This window comes from Vanessa atalanta, chromosome 3, assembly GCF_905147765.1.
Source record: "Vanessa atalanta chromosome 3, ilVanAtal1.2, whole genome shotgun sequence".
Classification (NCBI taxonomy): Eukaryota; Metazoa; Arthropoda; class Insecta; order Lepidoptera; family Nymphalidae; genus Vanessa; species Vanessa atalanta.
In genome coordinates, this window is record NC_061873.1 from 4,554,326 (window position 1) to 4,575,407 (window position 21,082).

Below are 21,082 nucleotides of genomic sequence, written 5' to 3' on the forward strand. Positions count from 1 at the left end.
GTTTAAAATATTAACATTTTATTCTTAATGATAACAATAATAAATACTACCATAAATCAACAGAAATATGAAATATAATTAATCTCATACTGTTACAAAATTAAATGCTTTTAGATTATGTATTTTAAAATATCAAATGCATATATGATAATAAGGTTCATTATTACATTTCGATATTTCCTAAATAAATTATAAAACAGTATAGTGGTGAGTAAATAATGTGTATGTTGAGTGAGAAGATAAAACTTATATGATGTGAAAATGCGTAAGGTTAAATGTTATTGTTTCAAAACAGTCCCACAGATTTTTTCAGTTCCTTTTGTTTCCACGAAGGCAGTGAACGGAACTCGTTGTAGGCCATGTTAAATGTTGACACAAAATCATCGTGGGTTAGATATAGCTGCAAAGAACAAATTGTTAAATTTCATTAACTTCCATTAAATATTTATAAGGTTAAAAAAATATTTGCGTGTAAGCTGTCTATGAGAACATTTTATTACTTGTGGTCAGGACACATCACCTCTAATATGCATGTTAATTTTTTTATTGTTTATGAGTCACCAGTGTCAGTGTGTAAGGATTGCGTGGAGAACCTTAAAAATCAATAATTATGTCGATAATTTTTAATAAAAGAACGGTAACTTTTAACATAAAGTTCGTAGTATAAGCAAAGATCATCTGAGATAAGAATTTAGCATTTTAAGAGAATAAAAAATGGTTATTGTGGGTTATCCCTAAGTGCTAGACATATACCGTCACGGACTTATTTGAAGACCTTTATAAAGTGTATAATACAGTTCAGCTAATAGAGTTCAGCTAGCGTTTGCAAAGTCAGCGTAAAAAATATGTTTATTCACTTCAGATACCTCTAAAATTATTAGTGTTTCTCTACTATATTGTGGATGTATTATACATAACCTTCTTCTTGAATCAATCTATCTATTAACAAAATCCGTTGTGTAATTTTAAATATTTAAGCATTCATAGGGACAAACAGCGGTAAGCAGCTATGTTTTATTACATAGTGTAATGACATATCAAGGTAATATGTGCTTATGGTAAATAAAGTGATTTTTCTGCTGTTGATTTATTGATATAAAATAAATTGAATTTTTAAATTATACTTGGATGATGGAGCGGATAGCGAGAGAGTTGGAACATGACATTCACCATGTGGTGGATACTATAATTATCATCTGCGAATGACCGCAGCTTTCATTAAAGAATTTTTACGCTTCGGGCATTCTTATCATATATGTATATATAGTTGTAAATTATTTACAATAAAACATTCGACTATTCAAAAGTACTTGTAAAGCAAAACTATTGGTTTTGTTGAGGGTATTGAACGTACCTCCTTCGTCAGCGGATCGACGTCACTCGGCATGTGCTCCTTGGGCCCGCGCAGCACGGACAGCGGGTACTTCTCGTGTTGGTCGAAACGGTTCTCACTGTTGCCGCTGTTTAACGAGTTGTTACTTCCACGAACGATTGCTTTACCTTCCAAAGCACTCACGATTGCACTAAAAGTTTTATGACCCTGAAACATAATTGTAGATGAAGACGAAATATCATGAGTAATTATTTAAATTTTAATTAATATTAATAATAACGAAACCCAACTGCTCTGACAATTGCAAACAATTAAGCAATGGGTTTTTGTTATTTATATAATAATTACGTTTTTAATAGAACTAACCTTCCACATAGAATTTTTCCAGTGCGGAAAGAATCCAGTGAAGTTTGGTGGTTCTCGGCCCTGGCTGATTACAATTATAGGAGTTTCAGAGTCTCGAGCTGCTGGATCTGAAGATCATAAGGTAAGGGATTTATAAGCTTTATTAAATTTAATAGATACAGTACCGAAAAACTAAACCCGATTTAATATACAATTATGTCTTATATTTATTATATTATTATTAAGTAATTACTTGATAGCTTAGTGCAATTACTAAAAAGTAGAAAAACTGTCTATGTCTAAATCTCATTGTCTTTGATTAATGTATATTATAACATTTGACGGTACGAAAGAAGATTTGTTGGAGTCGGGTCTATGCCGGGGTATTCTGTAGAAATAAGCAGTATGTAGTTAATAAACAGTTAAATAACACTCAAGAATTCATACGTTGACTGCTCATATATATTTGAATAATAAGCAAAATAATGGTTAAATTTGGAAAAATAATATTGAATCTTGTCATAATTTTTAAGGGACTTTTTTTAGATTAAATTCGTTCCAGTTATAGTTTGACAGGACGAAAACCTGAATAAAATTTTGCTAAACGTTACACTTTCACACGCATACCTTGTATGTAATCAAGGCTAAGAATTATCATATACTTTTTAATTTAAGATTTGATTCAAACTCACAAGTATGTACCGTCAAAGTTGTTTATTTACGTTTTACTTTTGTAGTATTCAAAGTGTACGGATGAGTGTTAGAAGCATACGTATTTATAAATGGTCATAGAGAGTAGAGTTGTATACGCAGAGCTTACCGTGCGCGAGGTAGGCCAGAGCGAGAGCGCGCGCGTCGTCCCGGGCGCGCGGCCCGCAGTGCGCGCCGAGCCACACGAACACGGCCGCGTGCGCATCCAGCAGCGCCGCCATCTCCGGCGCCAGCTCGTACTGGCTGAACGACGCTATCTCCTCGACTGGAATGGCGAGAAACTTAGGTATACGAGGATTCCAAATTTATGATTACGAACATCATCCTTCATACCTACGTTACCACATAATGCGATTATCTGGAGTGTTATAATACGTTTTCCTCTACTTACACGAATATTGGCCGGCCACGCCTAGTGACACGTAGAACAAGCGTGGCGGTAGTGGACGCTCTACTTCTTTAAGCGGGGACACCTCTAGTAGGTGTCGTCTGTCGCCCAAAGCAGCCCAGAAATCTGCTTTCTCTTTTCCTGTAACGACAAAATTTTCTTCCTTCTACATATGGCAAAAGACACTCGGAAGCCAACAACAACAATCAACATAGAAGTTTTTCACAGTCTTCAGTGGAGTCTCCAGCCTACCCTGCATGACGAGCGTGTGATCGGCGGCGGCCATGTTCTTGGCAACCTCTCGCTCGTCGCCGGTGGCGCTGGCGGCGCACCACACCCACACGCGCGCACCGTCACGCAGCACGTAGCACGCACCCGCGCCCGCCCCGCGCCCCACCTGAGCACCGCGCGCCTCGCGCGCGTACTGTCCTGACACGCGAATCAGCGCGCGTGGTGGCGTGATCACTCGACGCCCACTCGCTGGAAGATTGTATGAGTCAGGTTTTAACCTTAGCTATGGAGAGACCCAGTTTATTTTTATGAAAACTATGAGAATTAATGTTATTTTTCTGGGACTAGAATCCATTCAACATTTAAATGCTCTACCTAATTAGTAAGAGTTTCTTACGATCGTAATCGGTTGCACTTCCGATGTAAGTAATCATCCGGCCTTTGAAGATTTGCAGAAAATGCGCCGGCTCCTTGCCTTGATATATCCAAGCCTAAAAATTATTTATTTTAAATATAATAGTCTGACATTATCTTTTTATGGTATGAGCATTATGATATATAAGCAAGGCCAAGCAAGGTATACACTAAACTAGATAATATGAATAAATTTCTAATGTGTCTATTACCTACACATAGAGTGTAGGACATATTATATTTCCACCTCACCTGAATGGGAAGACGTGCTAACTTTGTGTAGAGATCTTTGGCTTCTTTAGCACCCAAATTCCTCAGTTCATTTGGCGAAGAGCCACCCTAAAATATGCAAGAGTAAAATTATAATAATCTTAATTATAATTTCGAAATGGAGTTATAATTTTATTTAGTAATCCACTGTATGTTAACATTCTATTTTACCATCCAATAATAGAGTATGGTCTGGTCTCCCGTAGGAGCGTGGTAGGTGTAGAGCGCGATGTAGCAGTCCTGGTCATAGAAGGCGGCCTGCTGCGGGCGCTCCACTTCGCACAGCGCGCCGTCCGGCGACACGCGCCACACGCGCAGCGAGCCGGACCCGTCGTCCGGCAGCTGCGCCTAAACGTAGGAAACATCCAGCTGTTCAAACACGTTCGAGCAATAACATGTCTTTAATACATATTTGATAATTAATGCCTCAAATGGCGACAGGAAAAAATATCTAACTCTGTTGACATGTTTTTCCCCGAAATTAGTATTTAATTTTAAAGGTCATATTTTGTTCAGAGGTATTTCATTTTGATTCGTAAATGTTACTGTTTTATTTTATAAATACTGTTAGATTATACTCTAACTCGGGAGATTTTAAGCCGTAAAGACCACTCACAATTAAACGCATTATCTTTCGGTAGATTATAAACTATCATAAGTAAATTTTAGTTAAATTATAAAAACTCTAACCAAATACAAACGGAATATTAACTATCGGACTTGTACGTTTTATTATAACTTGAATCGCCGTTCACAATATTTCGATAGTTTATAATCTCGCGGGATACATCTCACGTTATGTAAAATGTTACGGTGATATAGATATTTAAGTACTTGATGTAAATAATATTTTTGTATTTCAAATATTTAATATTAATATTTCACTTTACAGTATTTTAATTTGCAACTTTAAAAAAAGATTTACTCAAAGTCTAAGTCTTGTACACGAGATTGATGATGATATAGCAGTTAAGTCATATTCCACTAGTACTATTTTAAACAAAATACGTCAGCAGTTTACTATTTACTTCAGCAGCCAGCCATGCATTAGAAGCGAGGCTGACAGCGTCCAGCTTGGTGGTGGCGGAGCGGGCTGCTCGAACGCGTACGTCACGACGCGCGTCCGCCCAGCTCCAGCGATGGAATAACGCTGCGAACTCCAGCGGCTCACGTCCTGCGACCATTGTAGCCACCGGACCCGATAGCCTCTTCGCTCGTGCGAGGCCTCGGGCTGCTGCGAGAGCTCCACGACTCTCGGAAGGTGGTGCGCTCGCGCCTACCCAAGCCCATACTCCTCGTGACCCTCCATCAACTATATACACGCTCTGTAATAATTTTTTGTCAGGTATTACTTATTGTTATAACTGCTAATCTAGTGGCTTGTACGTACGAATGCATTTTATGATGTCCCTATATCGGTCAAATAAATGTATTCTAATTAGTAATTCTCAGTAGAAGGTCGGAGTTGGTAAATTTGTATTAATACACATTAGCGCATTTTAAAGCACGTAAAGTCGTTGGTCTGATCTGTATCCTGTCGTGCTGTGCCGTTCCATCCGATGTGCGCACATATATTTTGCGCAGTCGGCTTGTCATCATCATTATAACAAAATATTCTTTTAAATGTTGAAATTTACAGTTGGTAATATATAAAAATAGAACAAAAAGTAGCAGTTACTTACATCATCGTGTAAATCTTCTCTGTAAAGAGGCGCTCGTTTGATTTCTTCCAATCTTGCTGCTGACTTTTGTGACGGGACGTTAATGGGAGATGTTCTAGGCGGCTGTGTTACTTTATATAATCTTGCAGGTCGCGGCGATTCTGCGACAGTGGGCGGAGGTCGAATCGAACGTGAACGAAGTTCCAGAAGATTATTCAAAAGCTCGCGATCTGCGACTGGCAATGTTTGTTCGTAGCCATCATGCGCGATTGCTATGCGTCGTATCATCATTCCCTTTTCTGGGCCACGTGCCATGCGATATGCGATCTGTAAGTTAAAATAATTCTAAATATTATTCGAAGTCGGCACCTCTTAATCGTAATCGAATGACACGAAATATATATTAACCTTAGCGCCGAAAATTTTTTCAATTAAATTAGCAGCACGGCCAAGCCATAAAACGATTAAGCTTGACGTATCCAGCACGAACACACCGTCTGAGGATAACTGAGCCCATGATACAGGTTCTAATTGAAGTACCACAGGTCTGTGACCGCGCACGCGGTATAAACGAGCAGAACCGTTCAGGGAACCATTACGGAGAATCCTGCCAATGAAATGTACTTATTATGTATTTTGTGACGAATGTCATTAAGAAGAAGCCCTTTAGAAGTCTTCTAACCTGATACCGTCGCGAAAATATGAAAGCATTCTCGGTGATTCTTTAGTTGCGCTTTCCCGGTAGAGTACGACCGGTGTCCCTAAATGATTCAATAGTTGAGTAGCGCGTCGCACAGTCAGCGCCGCTAGTGTGCCGCTGCGTTCGCTAGCCCAGGTATGCACATGTCGCTCAGCATATTCTCCGTTGCCATTTTCTTTTGTTTCACGACGCTAACCAGTATAACATGATAACTTTTTTTAGTAAAAGACCAAAAAATATATAGAATGTATTTATCTCATAATAGCGTATTAAGGTTCAAGCCTTGACTTACAATAACATCTGGTCCAGCAGGCTGGCCCGGAAGTGAGCAAGAATAAAGCAAATACGCCTCTGTATCGTAAAATGTGCCATAGTGTGACCGATGTAAAAGCTCTGTGCCCGATTCCTGTAAATAATAATAAGCCTATTAGAAGTCGAACTAAAGGTTTATATAATCTATATTGAATAAGAGTACATTTCACTTAGGTATTTTATAACTTTTAGTTAATATTTAAATATTAAATAGACTTACTATAACTAGCTAGACAAAAATTGTGATAGTTCGGCTCACATAAAAATAATTTTTAGCCTCAGGATAAGTGTAGCTTACTAACAGTGTAAAATTGATAATCTACTACATATAATCACAGAATTTTTTACCTATTTACATATAATGAATTAATCATAATAATAAATAATAATGTATTTGTAGTATAGTAGTGGTAGTGGTTTCTAATACGACTAAAGCACTGAATCTTCGTGGATTTAATAAGAGCTTATAATTTTTGTATATATTAAGATAAATAGTAAACTATTAAATACTGCACTGATGACAGTTTTATGGAAAGGAGGGAAGTTATGATGTTTTTTTGGCTCGACGATTAAGGAACACGTATAACAAGTATCACGACACTACGAGTGTCGTTGTTATATATATCGAAATATATTATTTGATACTTAATAATGATAATGTCGCCCTGTGCGCCAATTACGCAGGACATATTATAGTGCACAAGTATGTGCGCAAATACATGTGCACTCTCTATTCCCTCACTCACTTTGAGACAACAAATCCGACACAACCGGAAATAGTTCAGGCGCAGGACAATGGCTTTAGTTATTTTTCGAGGCACCGGATTCTACTGGAAGTGTGTTAATTCCCTTCTAGACTTCGGATGTTACTAAGAATTTTTCAATAGAAAAACCCAATTTTTTTTTTAAAGCCCAGTTTTCTGGTAAAGGAAGACGTACAGAGCGTTATAGTCATTTGTATTACTAAGCTCTTTAAATAAAGAATAAAAAAAGGCGATAAGGACTTTACCCTACCGAAGATATATTGAAAAACATGCATTTTCGTTTTATGAAATTCATCTCCCAAGACTTGTACCAAATATCGTTGTATAAAGTATTTCAAACGCTAGTACTGATCACGGAGTTCTCTAACATAACGTATATCTAATGTAAACGGTGCAATATTAAATCTATACAATTACGAAGTCACGTATGAAATTATGACGTTTCTACACATGCGAGTTGTGCACGACATCTTAGTTTTAGCAGAAACGCTTTCATTTCAACGCAAATCGGCATCAACAACGTAACGCATGTTTCCTAGCTAAGACAATGGAACACAAAATGGTAATTCATTTCATATCGGTTTTCACTGTTACTTCTCATTGAATATAAACATTTCTGATCTGATTACATATACGTGTACACTGTACGTATTTAAGTTAATAATTACTAAGGTAATTTGGATTAAATTACTATTTCGATATTATCGATTTGTATTTAATATGATCTATTTTTATGATGAATTTTTCCTCGAAAAAAATATCGTTTACACATCACTTATATTTGGTGATTAGACTGGTTAGTTTATGCGACTCAGTATTATCGTATATCGAATTTGATACAAATCGTCCAAATGTATCTCTCAGCACTTACGAACTACCCAATATTTGCCAGTTTTCGGCGTTGTATCCCGTATCCAACCGAATATAAAAATAGTCCGGGGATTCATTTTATTTCTAAAATAATTATCATTTAACTTCGGCTTAGTAATAGCGAATTCAATAAATCTGTTGACCTATTTATTAAATGATATTAAAAGAGTTAAAATATGATGGTCATGGTTGGCTGGCGCTCGACGCTCGGCGGCACTTCTGTTAGCGGTACTAAGATGTTGGTGGAATGAATCACGGCTCCGTTACGAATGGTTTATTATCCACAATAGTTTGTAATCATTCGATTTAATGCACTTTTAAAAGTTCTTATAGAGTAAGTATAAAAATAAATATTATATAGATACAGATTCTAAAACTACTTCAAAAAAGCTTAAACAGAATTTAAATTAATAAGCGTTTTAACTTTTACTGTAATAAATAGTTTAGTGAATAGTCAGAACACCTTTTAACTTCATGATTAATGTGATTGTTTGTAATATAATTACTTCTAATTACGAATTTTTCTTTTGCAATTTATATAAAAATATTTTTTTTTGTATTGTAACTATATTTAAGCATCGGGATAATTAAATACTATCAAATCTACATATCCAATTACCTACATTTTTATCTATATAATTGCAAGACTAAATCAACCGAGCGTGGAGGTTTTTGACCGAACCTATACCTACTTCAAGAAAAAGTAAAATAATATCTCATCATATCTGTTAAAAGTCGAATCATTAATTATATTTAACTCATTAAGCTGTGTTTATTTTTAAGTTAAGAATACCTAGTCATTAAAATGTTATATTATTTGTTTCAAGTGAAACTCTTAAGTTTATATATTTATCGAGTAAGTAGCACGGTATAGAAGCGGACAGCTTATTACTATTATTATTTTATTAATCATAGATGCAGGCAGTTAATCATGTCCAGACATCGCATTGTGGATGACTACGGAGCGTGCGACGTGCGGGCACTACGCCAAGCATGCACCTCACTGCAATTTACTGCCCATGCATAACTGTACCTAACTTTCCCTCGTTTTGTTTATTTTAATGTTTTGGGAACTACATACAATTTATAGATACCCAGTGCAGCCATTGCATATTTATTGTATATACAAAAAATGTTTATAAATGTTAGGAATATATCAAATCATTAAAAAGTAGTGAAATTATCTATGTCTTAATCTCATTCGCTTTGATTAGTTTGACAGTACGGCAGAAGGCTACGTATGAGAAGGTTCTAAAACGGAGATCGTTAAACAAAACTAAATAAATTAATAATGATAGTAATATAATAAAGAAACATTAGTAACGAAACAATACTTATATAGCCCTAAATTTGTTCTTTCCCCTTTAGGCGAAGAGTTTACTTTGGTGTGGGTTAAAAGAAAAACATGGCAAAACTTAAACGGACACACGCTAGTTTCCTTATTTTTTATGATTTATTCCTTATGGTGTTCCTTCAGGGATCAATTAAGAATTAAAAAACACACAAGGCAGCATATACATTACTTTTTAAATTTAAAAGCTGTTTAAAAATAAATCAATCCAAAGATATTACGATACCAAATTAGATTGTGGTATTTGTAAAAGCTTTCATCGATTTTATTGTTTACGCACTCGTACCGACATATAAAAAGCCTGTGATAAAAATTGACGTTATGATTGTATAGAAAAATAAGTAAAGGTAGATTAGATATGGTTTGAGATAAGAGTCAGTAATTTCCTTTCTCTTCCTATTTCGCTTAACGACTGTTACGACTACGGGAAACAGAATACAGTTAAAAATGACATAACAGCCTTTCTTGAATATATAAATGATACTTTGACATAATCACAAAGTGGAATACTGCTTTATAATATGAACCATTTTTCCAAATAGTCTTATAAAAAACATTTTTTCTTTATTTTAAACTGATAAAGAGACCGGTATTATGTTGAAAGTTCGAAACCACTATTGTTTCGTGTGAATAAATGAAGCAGATTTTTGGGTCACCCTTTCACAAAACTATCTCATTACGAAATAAGATAACAAAGCTTGAGCTTAAGTTGTCTTGTGACACGAATTGGAAAAATATTCGAAAAATAGACTCCATTACTACTTATAACAAACTAAGTCAAAGTTTTTCTGCAAAAGCGCACCTTTTAAGAGATTTAAAAAATGTCCCGATTTTATAATGGTTCGTTTTATATGAAATTTTATTAGCATAGAAAAGATATTAATAAAATTATAACCAATTGTACAGTAATAATAATAAATTATACTATAATTATTATTTATCTTTCCTACGCTAGCTATTAACCATAAACAAATTTGAGACCATCATGAAATCGTCATCATGACGTACACTTTCCAGTTCTTGATTTTTGTTTTATATTTATTCGATTAATCTTTGTAGCATAAAAAAATCCATAGTTTAATTCGAAAAAAATCGGCAAAACTAAATGCGAAATACGTAATTATAATACGGAAATCTACATTTTAATACTCAACATTCCTCACATTTACGCCGGAAATATAGAGGAAACAGACTACGACCAGATAGAAGGTACGATCATATTGTTGGGCTATATGGAACTGTCATACATAGTGAAAGTAAAATTCGACGTGAATAAACCTTTTGTAACGCATGCGTGTCAGTTATCTATAGTAAGCAGTCATTTGTAAATGGCGTTCTTAAGCCTTAACGGCCATTTCGCATGGATTTCTTATAAATCGACATTTTATAATAATATCAAATCGGTATTTGAAAGAGTTTGGTTTATGAGTAGTTTAGATTCTTAATCGTATCTAAATTTAACTTTGCAATCAAGAAAGAAAACAATTATAATAAAATATAGTATCCAATTCAATGTGGATAACAAGATCATTGTGATTATTATAAATAAATAAATATTGGACAACATCACATACATTACTCTGATTCCAATGTAAGTTGCTAAAGAACTTGTGTTATAAAAATCAGAAGTAACGACGGTAGCTCAAATACCCAGACCCATAGACAACATAGAAAACTAATGAACTTTTTCTACATCAACTCGGCCGAGAATCGAACCCGGGACTTCGGAGTGGCGTACCCATGAAAACCGGTGTACACACTACTCGAACACGGAGGTCGTTATGACAGAGAAATTTCGTTCACCATAAAGTTTTAAAAAAAATAAAACAAGGTTTTATATTTACATATATATTTGTTTATACCTATATGTTTTTACCAAAGAAAACAGGCTTTTGAATTAGCTAATTATTAGATTAGATTTGATTATTATTTGACACGCCAATGAGCTCAAACAATATACTTCTCCTATAAGCACTAACTTCTTGAAGAGTGGGTCTCCTATAAGTAGTAATTTGGTGGCTCCAGCTCATTCTAGAGTATACTGCAGCATCAGATAAGGGTTATTATAGTATAATTTCAAAGTATAAATAAACTTTAAATCGATCTGATTATTTGGGATATCTTAGTGGTAGGTCTATGTGCAAGCCTGTCTAGGTACGTACCGCATAATCAGTACTCACATTGTTAACACAACTAGAAAAGAGCTAATGATCTTCAAAAACCTCGGATCCAGATACGCTCGAGAAATGAGAAATAAATTCTATTTTTTTTTTCACCTTAAAAAGATCTTAAGTATATTATTCAGAATATATATAAAAAAACCGTGATAACAAAACAAACAAAGTATTCGAAAAAAGTCGATCTTTTAAATCAGTCGTTTTGCGGCCTAGCAATGGAATATATGTAAATAGTACTTGAAAATAATAATCCTAATAATAATCCTCGTCATTTCCTTGAAAATTATCGCAGAGTCTGCGGAAGTACATAACGGAACGTCTTAATAATTGTATGCAGCCGTTTTTTCTTTCAAATTTTTTTTAATATGTACTTATTTTTTAAGTTCATGTATATTTACATTTTTTTTATTTAGGTTTGTCTCTTTCACGATTGGGGAGGGATGTGTGTTTGTTTGTTTGCTGTCTTATGCATGATATCTATAACTTACCCCCTGGAATATAATCTAGTTAACTTTGAATCATTTTATAAATAAGCCCAACTTAAAGAGAAATCGTACCTACAGCTTACCTTAACCTACATATTTTTAAACGATTTTACGAACTATGTTTTCACCGTTAAAGATTAATTTCACAGCAATCAAAGTCCATTTATGGCTTAAATAATAGACTTTATTTATTTGTGCTACGGTTGATGTTTCAATAAAATATAAAAAAATATCTCATTGTATTTACTTATTTATGGCAAATATTCATGAGATTATTGTTAGTTATGCTATACTTATTTTTTTATAAATTAACATAATAAGTTTAAAATTTTGGAATGTAGCTAATAATGGAATTACTTACCGTGACTCTCCAGATCAAAAAGGTGGTGTGATCTCGAGGAACAGTGCGGAAGGTAGCCTCTTGCGGCGCAGTCCGCGGCTGTCCTCCCTCGTCTTCCTGCACCACATGATAAACTCTATATACCACCATTATTTAATATAAGAATCGTTACTAAAAAACTAGATTCGTTTCTATAAAACATAAGTTACATGTTCTTTGTGTCAAAATTTCTTCGACATATATGCAAAATATAGAATTACCCGCTAATGACATGCTAGAATTGAGCAGGAAGATAAACTGCATTCAGATAGTCCGTTATTTAACTTATAGCTATTAATATTATTTTAATTATATCTTCCTGACAAAATAGTGGCAACATCTATCTATACTTCCGCTTGTTTGCAAGTATGTAAAGATTTTGGGTCGATTGTTTACTTTTAAGTTTACACGGGCTCGCTCATTGAGGGTATTTTAGGTTTTGTGTAATATTTAGTAATAACATTAACCTCGCGTACTGCAGATATAATAGTACGCAGAGTAACGAAAGATTAAAAATCACACAAATGAATTTTGAATTTTTTCAACCTTAAATACGAGAATACCTAAACATTCGATGAGTTGGAAAACAAACAATATTATAATAAATAGTCCAGTAATTAAATATCGCGCAAGTATTTATATAAAAGATTATGATTTGATATTTATAGTATCATCTGTATACGTAAAATTATTAAAGCCACATTAACACACTAATTATAATTAGCACACTTTTTATTAGTAAACAACACTATATAGAACTAGATCACAAAGTTTTTTACTTGTTCGGCGCCTATTTCCAGGATGTGCATATTCTTGGCCGTGGTCAGGGACGGACTGGCTCCATCACCACGAGCCGTTCGCTCCCACCAGACTCAGCTCAGTAGCCACTCAAGAGCGCACCAAATAAGACGACCGTGACGGTGATGTATAGTCCAAGACTAACTAGTACCGCTGATCAATTGACGAGAAAAGATTTTTTTTTCACGCTAACTGAACACGCATATTTTATTAAATACAGGAATATATTATTTCTCGCGAAAGTCTGACTAGCGTGTTGCGGGCAATTGATGACGGCGTTTAAAATATCATGTTTTCATCTGCATTATCTCCATTAACATTTGTTGGCTAAAAAAATGTTCAATTGGTACTTAGATAATATCGGCGACACACTCCTATGCGTTATGTTAATGATAATTATAATAGGGAGGTAACGACGCTATAGATTTGAAACACTTAGGTATAATTGAGTAAATTGCTAAAATAACTTTTACTTTATACCTATATAAATTCCTATTTAGAATTTTTTAATCTCATTGATACTTGTTAATTATAATTTACATTTGAGGTTTTCCTTTTTATTCATTTTTTTATTAATATTAGTATGATGATAGATAAATATATATTTTATGTTCGCGATGTAAAAAGAAAAGTAAATAAGGCTTTTTTCATGTTCATAAATTAAAGCTGAAATTATGTATTACAAAAAATAAGATCCACCTGATAAGTGTCCATCAATGTTCTTGAATGTATTGCTACACTTTCTTGAACGTAGAAAGTATTTGATTAATATCTGGCACTGTTGGTGCTGATGAGTATTGGCTCACAGGAGAGACTGTACACTGACTAGAAGTTGTAATGATTCGCAAGCTAATACATCTGGTTCAGGAACCACGGTTCGACGCGCGCTTTGTGTCCACTGTGTTGTATGTTCACTTTCGTTGGTTAGATATGTGGCGTGTTATAATAGTCGAATGTGGAAAGGTATGTACGTGGTTTTATTCTTAAAGTTTTTCATGCATTATGAAATTAAATTAATATAAGTTGGGAAACAGCCGAAGCTGCCTCAGTTCGTAGCGAACGTGGATCTTTTCAACCGAAGATCGCAGGTTCAATTCGTAATCACAACTGAGTTTTTATGTCATTAATTTGTGTTTATAATTCACCTCCTCGTGATGTTAGTATGTAGTAAAGTATAAATAAAATAAATAAAAAATATAAGTTTACATTAATAATATTAACTATATAAGAGAAACCAAAGTATTTTTGGGAATCAAATTTAAAACTTTTGAGGAATTCTTATTTATCATTCTTAAAAAAATTTAGACAGTTAATTGATATCGATACTGCTTGACTACGTCGCTCGTAACTTCTTATGGGATATTAGCTTGGAGCAACGCTGCAGACGGTTATTTTCTATAAAAGACTTTCTGATTGATTTTCTACGAAAGAATAAAAGTAAAAGGCTATTTAAAATCTCCGAGCATCTTATCCCTTAGATTTGCTGTTGCATGGTAAGAGTGTAGTTATAATCTATATAGATCACCTACAGAAGTTAGGTAGTAATATTAGAAGAGGCCCGAGCAGACAGTGCAACCAATTTACCGTTTCTTTACATAAATACGTTTCTAGTTCTAGATTTTGTTCGCAAATTACAAAATGATTCGATGCGCTTCAGAGGATTTGAAGTAAATCATCATTTGATACGTATTAGATTTAAACTGCTATTGTTCCCATCACAATAACTGATCACAATACCGCTTGTGACGACATGATTAGATTAGGAAATATATTGTATTGTATGTTACAATAAACACTGTTCCAAAATTCAAGGTTATTATATTTTTACGGCGAATATTTTTATTGTTGAATTATAAATAACACGCAGTAAGTAATTCTAATTCATATAATATCATAATACATTATTAAGATAGGAACGGATCTTAAATAGTATAGTTATTCTTGCCGCAAATGATATATTAAATAACAGTCAATTAAGTAATGAAGGCCCGTTGAAAGAAGAAACGTTGTTGATGTATCAACATGCTCCACGAATTTTGTAATATACAATTTTTCAATATATACCAAGAGAAAGGTGAAAATAGCAAAAAACATCATAACTGTACGATTTATTTACGTTCCCAAAGTTGGTAGGGCATTGGTGTTGTAGGCCGGCCCGTCGTAATAATAACGCTTAATGCAATCATTGTTCTGACTATCACAAAAATGATTTCTAAGAAACTAAGACTTGATAAATAAAACAAAATGTTTTGTATAATGGGTTTGCCTCATTTCACAAAGATAACTATTGAAATAAACACGTTCTTTGAGAGAAAACGTTTTGCAGCTAAAAAGCAGAAAAAAAATTGTAGCTATGTTCAAACTAGTGTGTAGCAAATTAGTACATAATTTTTCAAGCAAAATATGTTCCTCCGTATTTTGTTGAAATTGCAATTTGCCATGCAGTATCTTATACGGTCTATCATAAATTCTCAGCTGTCATTTACAACGATCTAATTAAAAAAAAATTGACAATTTAGTTATTTTATAGTTGTTTTTAAATTTAAGTCTTATATTTGTACATTATTTATATAAGTTACAATGTATACTGAAGAAAATTCTGATAGAGACGACGATTGTGAAGACGAACGTCTCAACGAAAGCCAAAATGTTATAAGGAAGTCTCTATCTACGGTTGGATTTCGAATCAATCCTGAAAACCAAAGCGCCAGGCCTTTAGCTTTACGTTCGACACAATCATTCACTGGGACAGTAGAAGAACTTCGATTTTGTAATAACTTTCAGAGACTAAATGTCTGTAATCGCGTTATGACCACACCCCGTCTAGCAGCGGTGTGTCCATGTGGGTGCCTCATGCGACCGGCAGCGACAATACCTTTTAGAACGAGAGAGAGAAATACATTGGCCTTGCACATCGTTTCTCCTGAAGTACTAAATTATCACGGTTATAACTTTGAGCCGTCTCACATAGCTATGTTTTGGAAGAAAGATTGCAGAATGTTTTTATGGAAAGGAAAAACGAAAAAAAATCTTCAAGATATGAATAACAAATGATTTAAATACATGCCTTCTAAAACGGTATAAATAATATTATATTTATGTGATATTATTATTTATTAAATAAAATATATTTTTAAGAGTTAAACTTTCTTTATTAATACATTTACTCATCTTCTAATAACAATTTACTACTGTAAAGTTTGAACTGTATCTAGGGGCTGTTTTTCAACACCAGGCATATTCTCTTCTACTACCTCACCGCAAGAAAACCTTATGTAATCTAAAATTTCAATTTTATTATTTTCCAGTACCTCTTCTATTGTGTATGACGGGTCTAATAAATACTCTTGATAAATGAGGCATGTTTCGTCATCAGAATTCTCTGCTGGTTTATCTTTTTCTTTGTCACCAATTTTTCTTGGTGCACAACCAACAATGTGTTGACAAATCTGTTTTCCAATGTCTTCAACGTCATTGGGTTGTTTGTAAGCCAGCAAGGCTCCATATTTACCACTTGAATAATCACTCGCAGTTGTTGGTGCGGGGTGAGTGTAAGCTGTTATTTTCACATCATCGCTATTTGCTTTCCAACATTCTGCACGACGTAGAACAGCATTTTCACCCACAGATCCAATGAACAGAGCTAATACTTCTGAAAGCTTTTTACCCCCATCAGATGAAAGGTTTCCCAACTGCTCACTATCTAATTCTAGCTGTAAAAGATTAAAAACAATTATATATTTTTTGAAAATAAGGCAAGCAATAGGCATGATAGCATGGTGGATGGGATGATCTAGCAACAAACAGGGGCAAGAGATTCTTAGCCACATAAGGAGGGTGGGAAGAAAAATGAAAAGATTAAGTGTTAATATCATAGTGATTCTGGGAAATAATTCAATCAGATGGAGGAGGCTTTTACACATAAATACAGCATATAATAAAGTAATAATTGGAAATTTGAGAAATAAAGTATAACCATGAGTAATAATAATAGTGGGAATGTTGTTAATACTATAATATACTAAGGAATAAAACTAGATATCTAAGTATACCTTTGTTATAGGTCCCTTTGATTTTAAGTTTGTGTGTGCAAATTTATAACAAGCTAGAGTAGTATCTTCAAGCATCTTATGAAATTTATCATTTTTTGCAACAAAATCTGTTTCACAGTTTACTTCCACAAGAACTCCATGATTCTTATCGAATTTCACAGCTACAAGACCTTGAAGTGCTTTACGACCAGCTAACTTAGTGGCTTTAGCCCAGCCCATCGCTTGTGCTTGATCATTGAGCCACGCCTCAGCCTGAAATATAAATTCATAATAGATTCAGTGTTTCATTTTTATTGTTCTTATAATAATTCAATTATAAAGAAAATCTGACAGACTAAATTCAATATTAAATATGATGTGTTATTTAAATTGTAAATGATCAAGTATTCAATTTCTAATGTATATAGCAAGAGGTCTTTTGCAAATTCCTATTTTATTATTTTGATACTAATAAATAACCAATTTCGAAAACTACATTAGCACTTTTACTTTTAATTATTCTGTAAAATAATTAATGTTTTTAACTATTATAAATAAACTATTATTTAGAAAAAAAACTCACCTTGTCTGAATCATTGTTGTGCATTTCAAGGGCTTTCTTACAGTTAGCAATGGTGTATCCGGTCTTTTTTCTTAGTTTCGCCAAAAGTGAAGACTCTGCAGCTCGATAACAATGGCTTGTATGGAAATTTCTCACTAATTGAAATATCATCTGTAATCATTCACTTTTAATTAAAATAACGAAATAGTTCATCATAAAATTAAACAACAATATTTGTTTTGCCTGAAAATAATAAAAAACTAAATTGTTTAATACTATTCAATGAACTTTTGCTAGTTACCCAAAACTTATTATGGAAACATGCAACTGAATTTACTAATTCATTGAAGTACATTTAATAATATTATTCATTTAATTATCACAAAATCAAGATACTGATGAACAAATAATACTGCTAAGGTCTCAAATAGGTTTGGTTTTAATTTTGCTCTGATGACATCATAAGATAGCTGTTAAATCCAATCAAGGACAAACCAACACACAACACAATACATAAATGTATAATAGATGTAGCTAGAATACACAAGCAAATGAAGTGTTAAGCTTATAACATTACAATCATATCAAACATTTACCATGGAAAAGGTTTTTATTTTTTGCTTCATTTAAATAATTATGGGAACCTATAAAAATAGAAACCATCTATCAATTACGTAAATTATGAAAAATAATTGTGAGAGTTTACATTTTTAAGAAACATTTTGAGATCGAAAACTGGCTGGTTTTAAAATATAATATGTTGTCATGGAGAAATCAATAACATTTCGTTATTTGGTTGTCAAGAGGATTTAATATAATTAAGGTTGCATCACGTTATATTAAGTATTGGATTTTTAAGGAAAAGGTACATAAAAAATCCATAAGGATTGTGTAATTTTTTAAAAGAGAAGTACCGTACCTTTGTAGGTTATTTGATATGAGCCGATGAACTGTATTAAATAATTGTACGGTAAGAAATCCAATTTCATAAATAATGTACTAAAATAATCTCGAAGGGATTTTATCGCCTATTAAAATAATAATTTGTGTGTTACACCTATGACCTAAGAACATTATTTTATTATAGTTGTCAAAAATCAAAATGACATTGAGCTGTCTTGTAAGTTCTAAAATCGTTTAGTGGATTTCGGTGAAATATAAAATTTAATAATAATTACACAAATTGAAAATATTATGAAAATAGATTAGTAAGATATTAAAAAGATATATTTTAAGAAAATAATATTTGTCTGTCCATTTATGTACGTCATTCCGACACAAATATGTGGACTGTAAAATCCCTTTGGTTATCTTTTTAAAGTAACAATAGTTAGCTAAAAATATAAATATTAAAACACATAACAACATGAAGATTTACTTAAAAATGTCTTCAAATTTGCTTCAAACTTTTGAGGATTAAAACTCTTATCGTTATAACACATACCTAGGCAAATTATTTATCAGTATGTTATATAATGTTATGTATATTAATAAATATGGAAACTTATATTTAATTTGTATTCCCAAATTATGACATCTTTATTAAAAGTAACAAATGATCATTTAATTAATTTCATATTGGGTAACAAATTTTACGATGTCGTTATTTTTTTCTTAAATTATATAGATTTAAATTTTATTATTCTTATCAAAACAGTATGTTACCTCTTCACTCTTATACCGCCGAACCGATTTAGTTTAAATTTGACATGGAGATAGCTTGAGTCCTGGGGAAGGACATAGGCTACATTTTTTAATTCACCTCTCGATGGGGCTAAAATTGGGGGTGACGGTTTGTGTGCCATAGGTACAGTTTTGTAAATTTCGCACGGGTAGATCCGCAGGTTCAGCTAGTACATTACATCAGCTAGTACAATATTTATCTAACGTTATATACAACGTTAGATAAATATTGTAATTTAAAATTTTTAATTGCAACCAGTGTTTAAAAATATTAAGATTTATTTAAAGAAACGTTAACACAGTATGGACGAATAGATCGGCTGACAAATGTTAAATCTCATTGATTAAATAATAACATTTAATCCATAAAGAAGAATATTATTGAACTAGTCTATTAATCTCCCACTAGCGAATTAAGGCGTACTCTACTGTCGAGGAAAAATTTGTAGCTTACCATTACCTTGCTTCAATTCGCGCACAGGTGTTTTCTCATGGTGTTTTCTTTTACAGTACGAGGTGAATTATAAGAGCAAATTAAACCGATGAAAATTCAGTGGTATATTTGTTCCTCAATTGTTGGAAAAGATTATCATGTTTTAAGCACTGAGCTGTCATATTTTATATACAATTATTTATAATTACAGTTTTATTTATTTTGCAGATATATCAAAAATGAAACGATGTAAGCCCACTCGAAAAAAAGGACAGGCTGGTCCTTCTTCCGAAGATGTCAAGCTACCCAAGATCCCGAAGATTAAAATGCCTGAGGATTTTAAGATTAGAACACAACCATTATTTTCACTTCCGGAAGAAATATTAAAATTACCTCCTGCAACAAACAAGGCAAAATTACAATCCTTGCAATCGGCTCCTAGGAGAAATTCCAGCGGTTTGTTCGCCAATTATAAAAAACTTACTACATAAATTAAAACATTACCTATGTATGTACTTGTCAGCACCGTCATATTGTCATCTTTTTAATATTCCCATATTAGTCCAACCATTATAAAATTTAAGTTATAAAATAAATATAATTTCAAACATGAGGCTTGAATATTCGCTCAAACTTCTAAGTAGATTATTAGTTCTTGCAAAATTTAGTCAAATGTACGAGAGTACGAAACCAAAAAGAATGTAACTTTTTTAGGTGTAATATTTGATTTCTTAATTTCAGTTATGAAGAGCTTTACAGCCATGCGGAAAGCAAGGGAGGAATTTAGAGCAAAACTTATGAAACTAATTTGCCAATCGGCTCCCGGAGAGGACGGAGATATGATTCCTTCCGGCGATGAGAAGAATTTGCTACGATATTATTATTACTTACGTTACGGTATAGATACGATACACGTTGCACCGCTCGATAATAAAATGATTTTGAGGTACGTTGTCAATATTTTGGTTTCTTTCTTTGGAGAAAACTCTTTATGAGTATTATCTAATTTTATATTGCAGAGTTCATAATCTTATATCTCCAAAACTGAAGAAATGGAAAGATTGTCTATTAACCGCCACTGATGAAATGCGAGAAGATTTTATGATGAGCATGAAGAAAGCCATTGTTGACTTTGTTCTTAAGGACCCTAATACGGTGGTTTTCATATTTTAATTTCCAAAAAA

General features: G+C 33.3%; 3 protein-coding genes across 7 annotated transcripts; 1 reads left to right on the forward strand and 2 right to left on the reverse strand.

Moving 5' to 3' along the window:
- Positions 1-127: 127 nt before the first annotated feature.
- LOC125077268 (villin-like protein quail) lies at positions 128-13,348 on the reverse strand. 3 transcript variants are annotated; one of them, XM_047689154.1, is made up of 16 exons: positions 13,171-13,348; positions 12,374-12,478; positions 6,346-6,459; positions 6,036-6,244; positions 5,762-5,960; positions 5,375-5,680; positions 4,721-5,017; positions 3,864-4,040; positions 3,675-3,761; positions 3,406-3,499; positions 3,030-3,257; positions 2,781-2,918; positions 2,499-2,654; positions 1,700-1,806; positions 1,355-1,540; positions 128-400 (listed from the first exon to the last, which is right to left on the reverse strand). In XM_047689154.1, the coding sequence occupies exons 1-16, from the start codon at positions 13,198-13,200 to the stop codon at positions 287-289; spliced, it is 2,547 nt and encodes an 848-aa protein (XP_047545110.1). In that variant the 5' UTR covers positions 13,201-13,348; the 3' UTR covers positions 128-286. The 3 variants fall into 3 exon arrangements, with proteins under 3 accessions (XP_047545110.1, XP_047545111.1, XP_047545112.1); XM_047689156.1 differs by having other exon boundaries at positions 129-400; positions 12,374-12,469; positions 13,171-13,347; XM_047689155.1 differs by lacking the exon at positions 13,171-13,348 and having other exon boundaries at positions 12,374-12,614.
- A 2,382-nt stretch (positions 13,349-15,730) lies between these two features.
- LOC125077284 lies at positions 15,731-16,252 on the forward strand. The gene has a single exon (XM_047689192.1). It carries the CDS (start codon positions 15,770-15,772, stop codon positions 16,241-16,243), a length of 474 nt encoding a protein of 157 aa, XP_047545148.1. The 5' UTR covers positions 15,731-15,769; the 3' UTR covers positions 16,244-16,252.
- A 73-nt stretch (positions 16,253-16,325) lies between these two features.
- LOC125077031 (elongation factor Ts, mitochondrial) lies at positions 16,326-18,863 on the reverse strand. 3 transcript variants are annotated; one of them, XM_047688814.1, is made up of 5 exons: positions 18,702-18,863; positions 18,379-18,426; positions 17,804-17,953; positions 17,242-17,493; positions 16,326-16,902 (listed from the first exon to the last, which is right to left on the reverse strand). In XM_047688814.1, the coding sequence occupies exons 2-5, from the start codon at positions 18,406-18,408 to the stop codon at positions 16,378-16,380; spliced, it is 957 nt and encodes a 318-aa protein (XP_047544770.1). In that variant the 5' UTR covers positions 18,409-18,426; positions 18,702-18,863; the 3' UTR covers positions 16,326-16,377. The 3 variants fall into 3 exon arrangements, with proteins under 3 accessions (XP_047544770.1, XP_047544771.1, XP_047544769.1); XM_047688815.1 differs by lacking the exon at positions 18,379-18,426; XM_047688813.1 differs by lacking the exons at positions 18,379-18,426; positions 18,702-18,863 and adding an exon at positions 18,084-18,228.
- Positions 18,864-21,082: the final 2,219 nt, after the last annotated feature.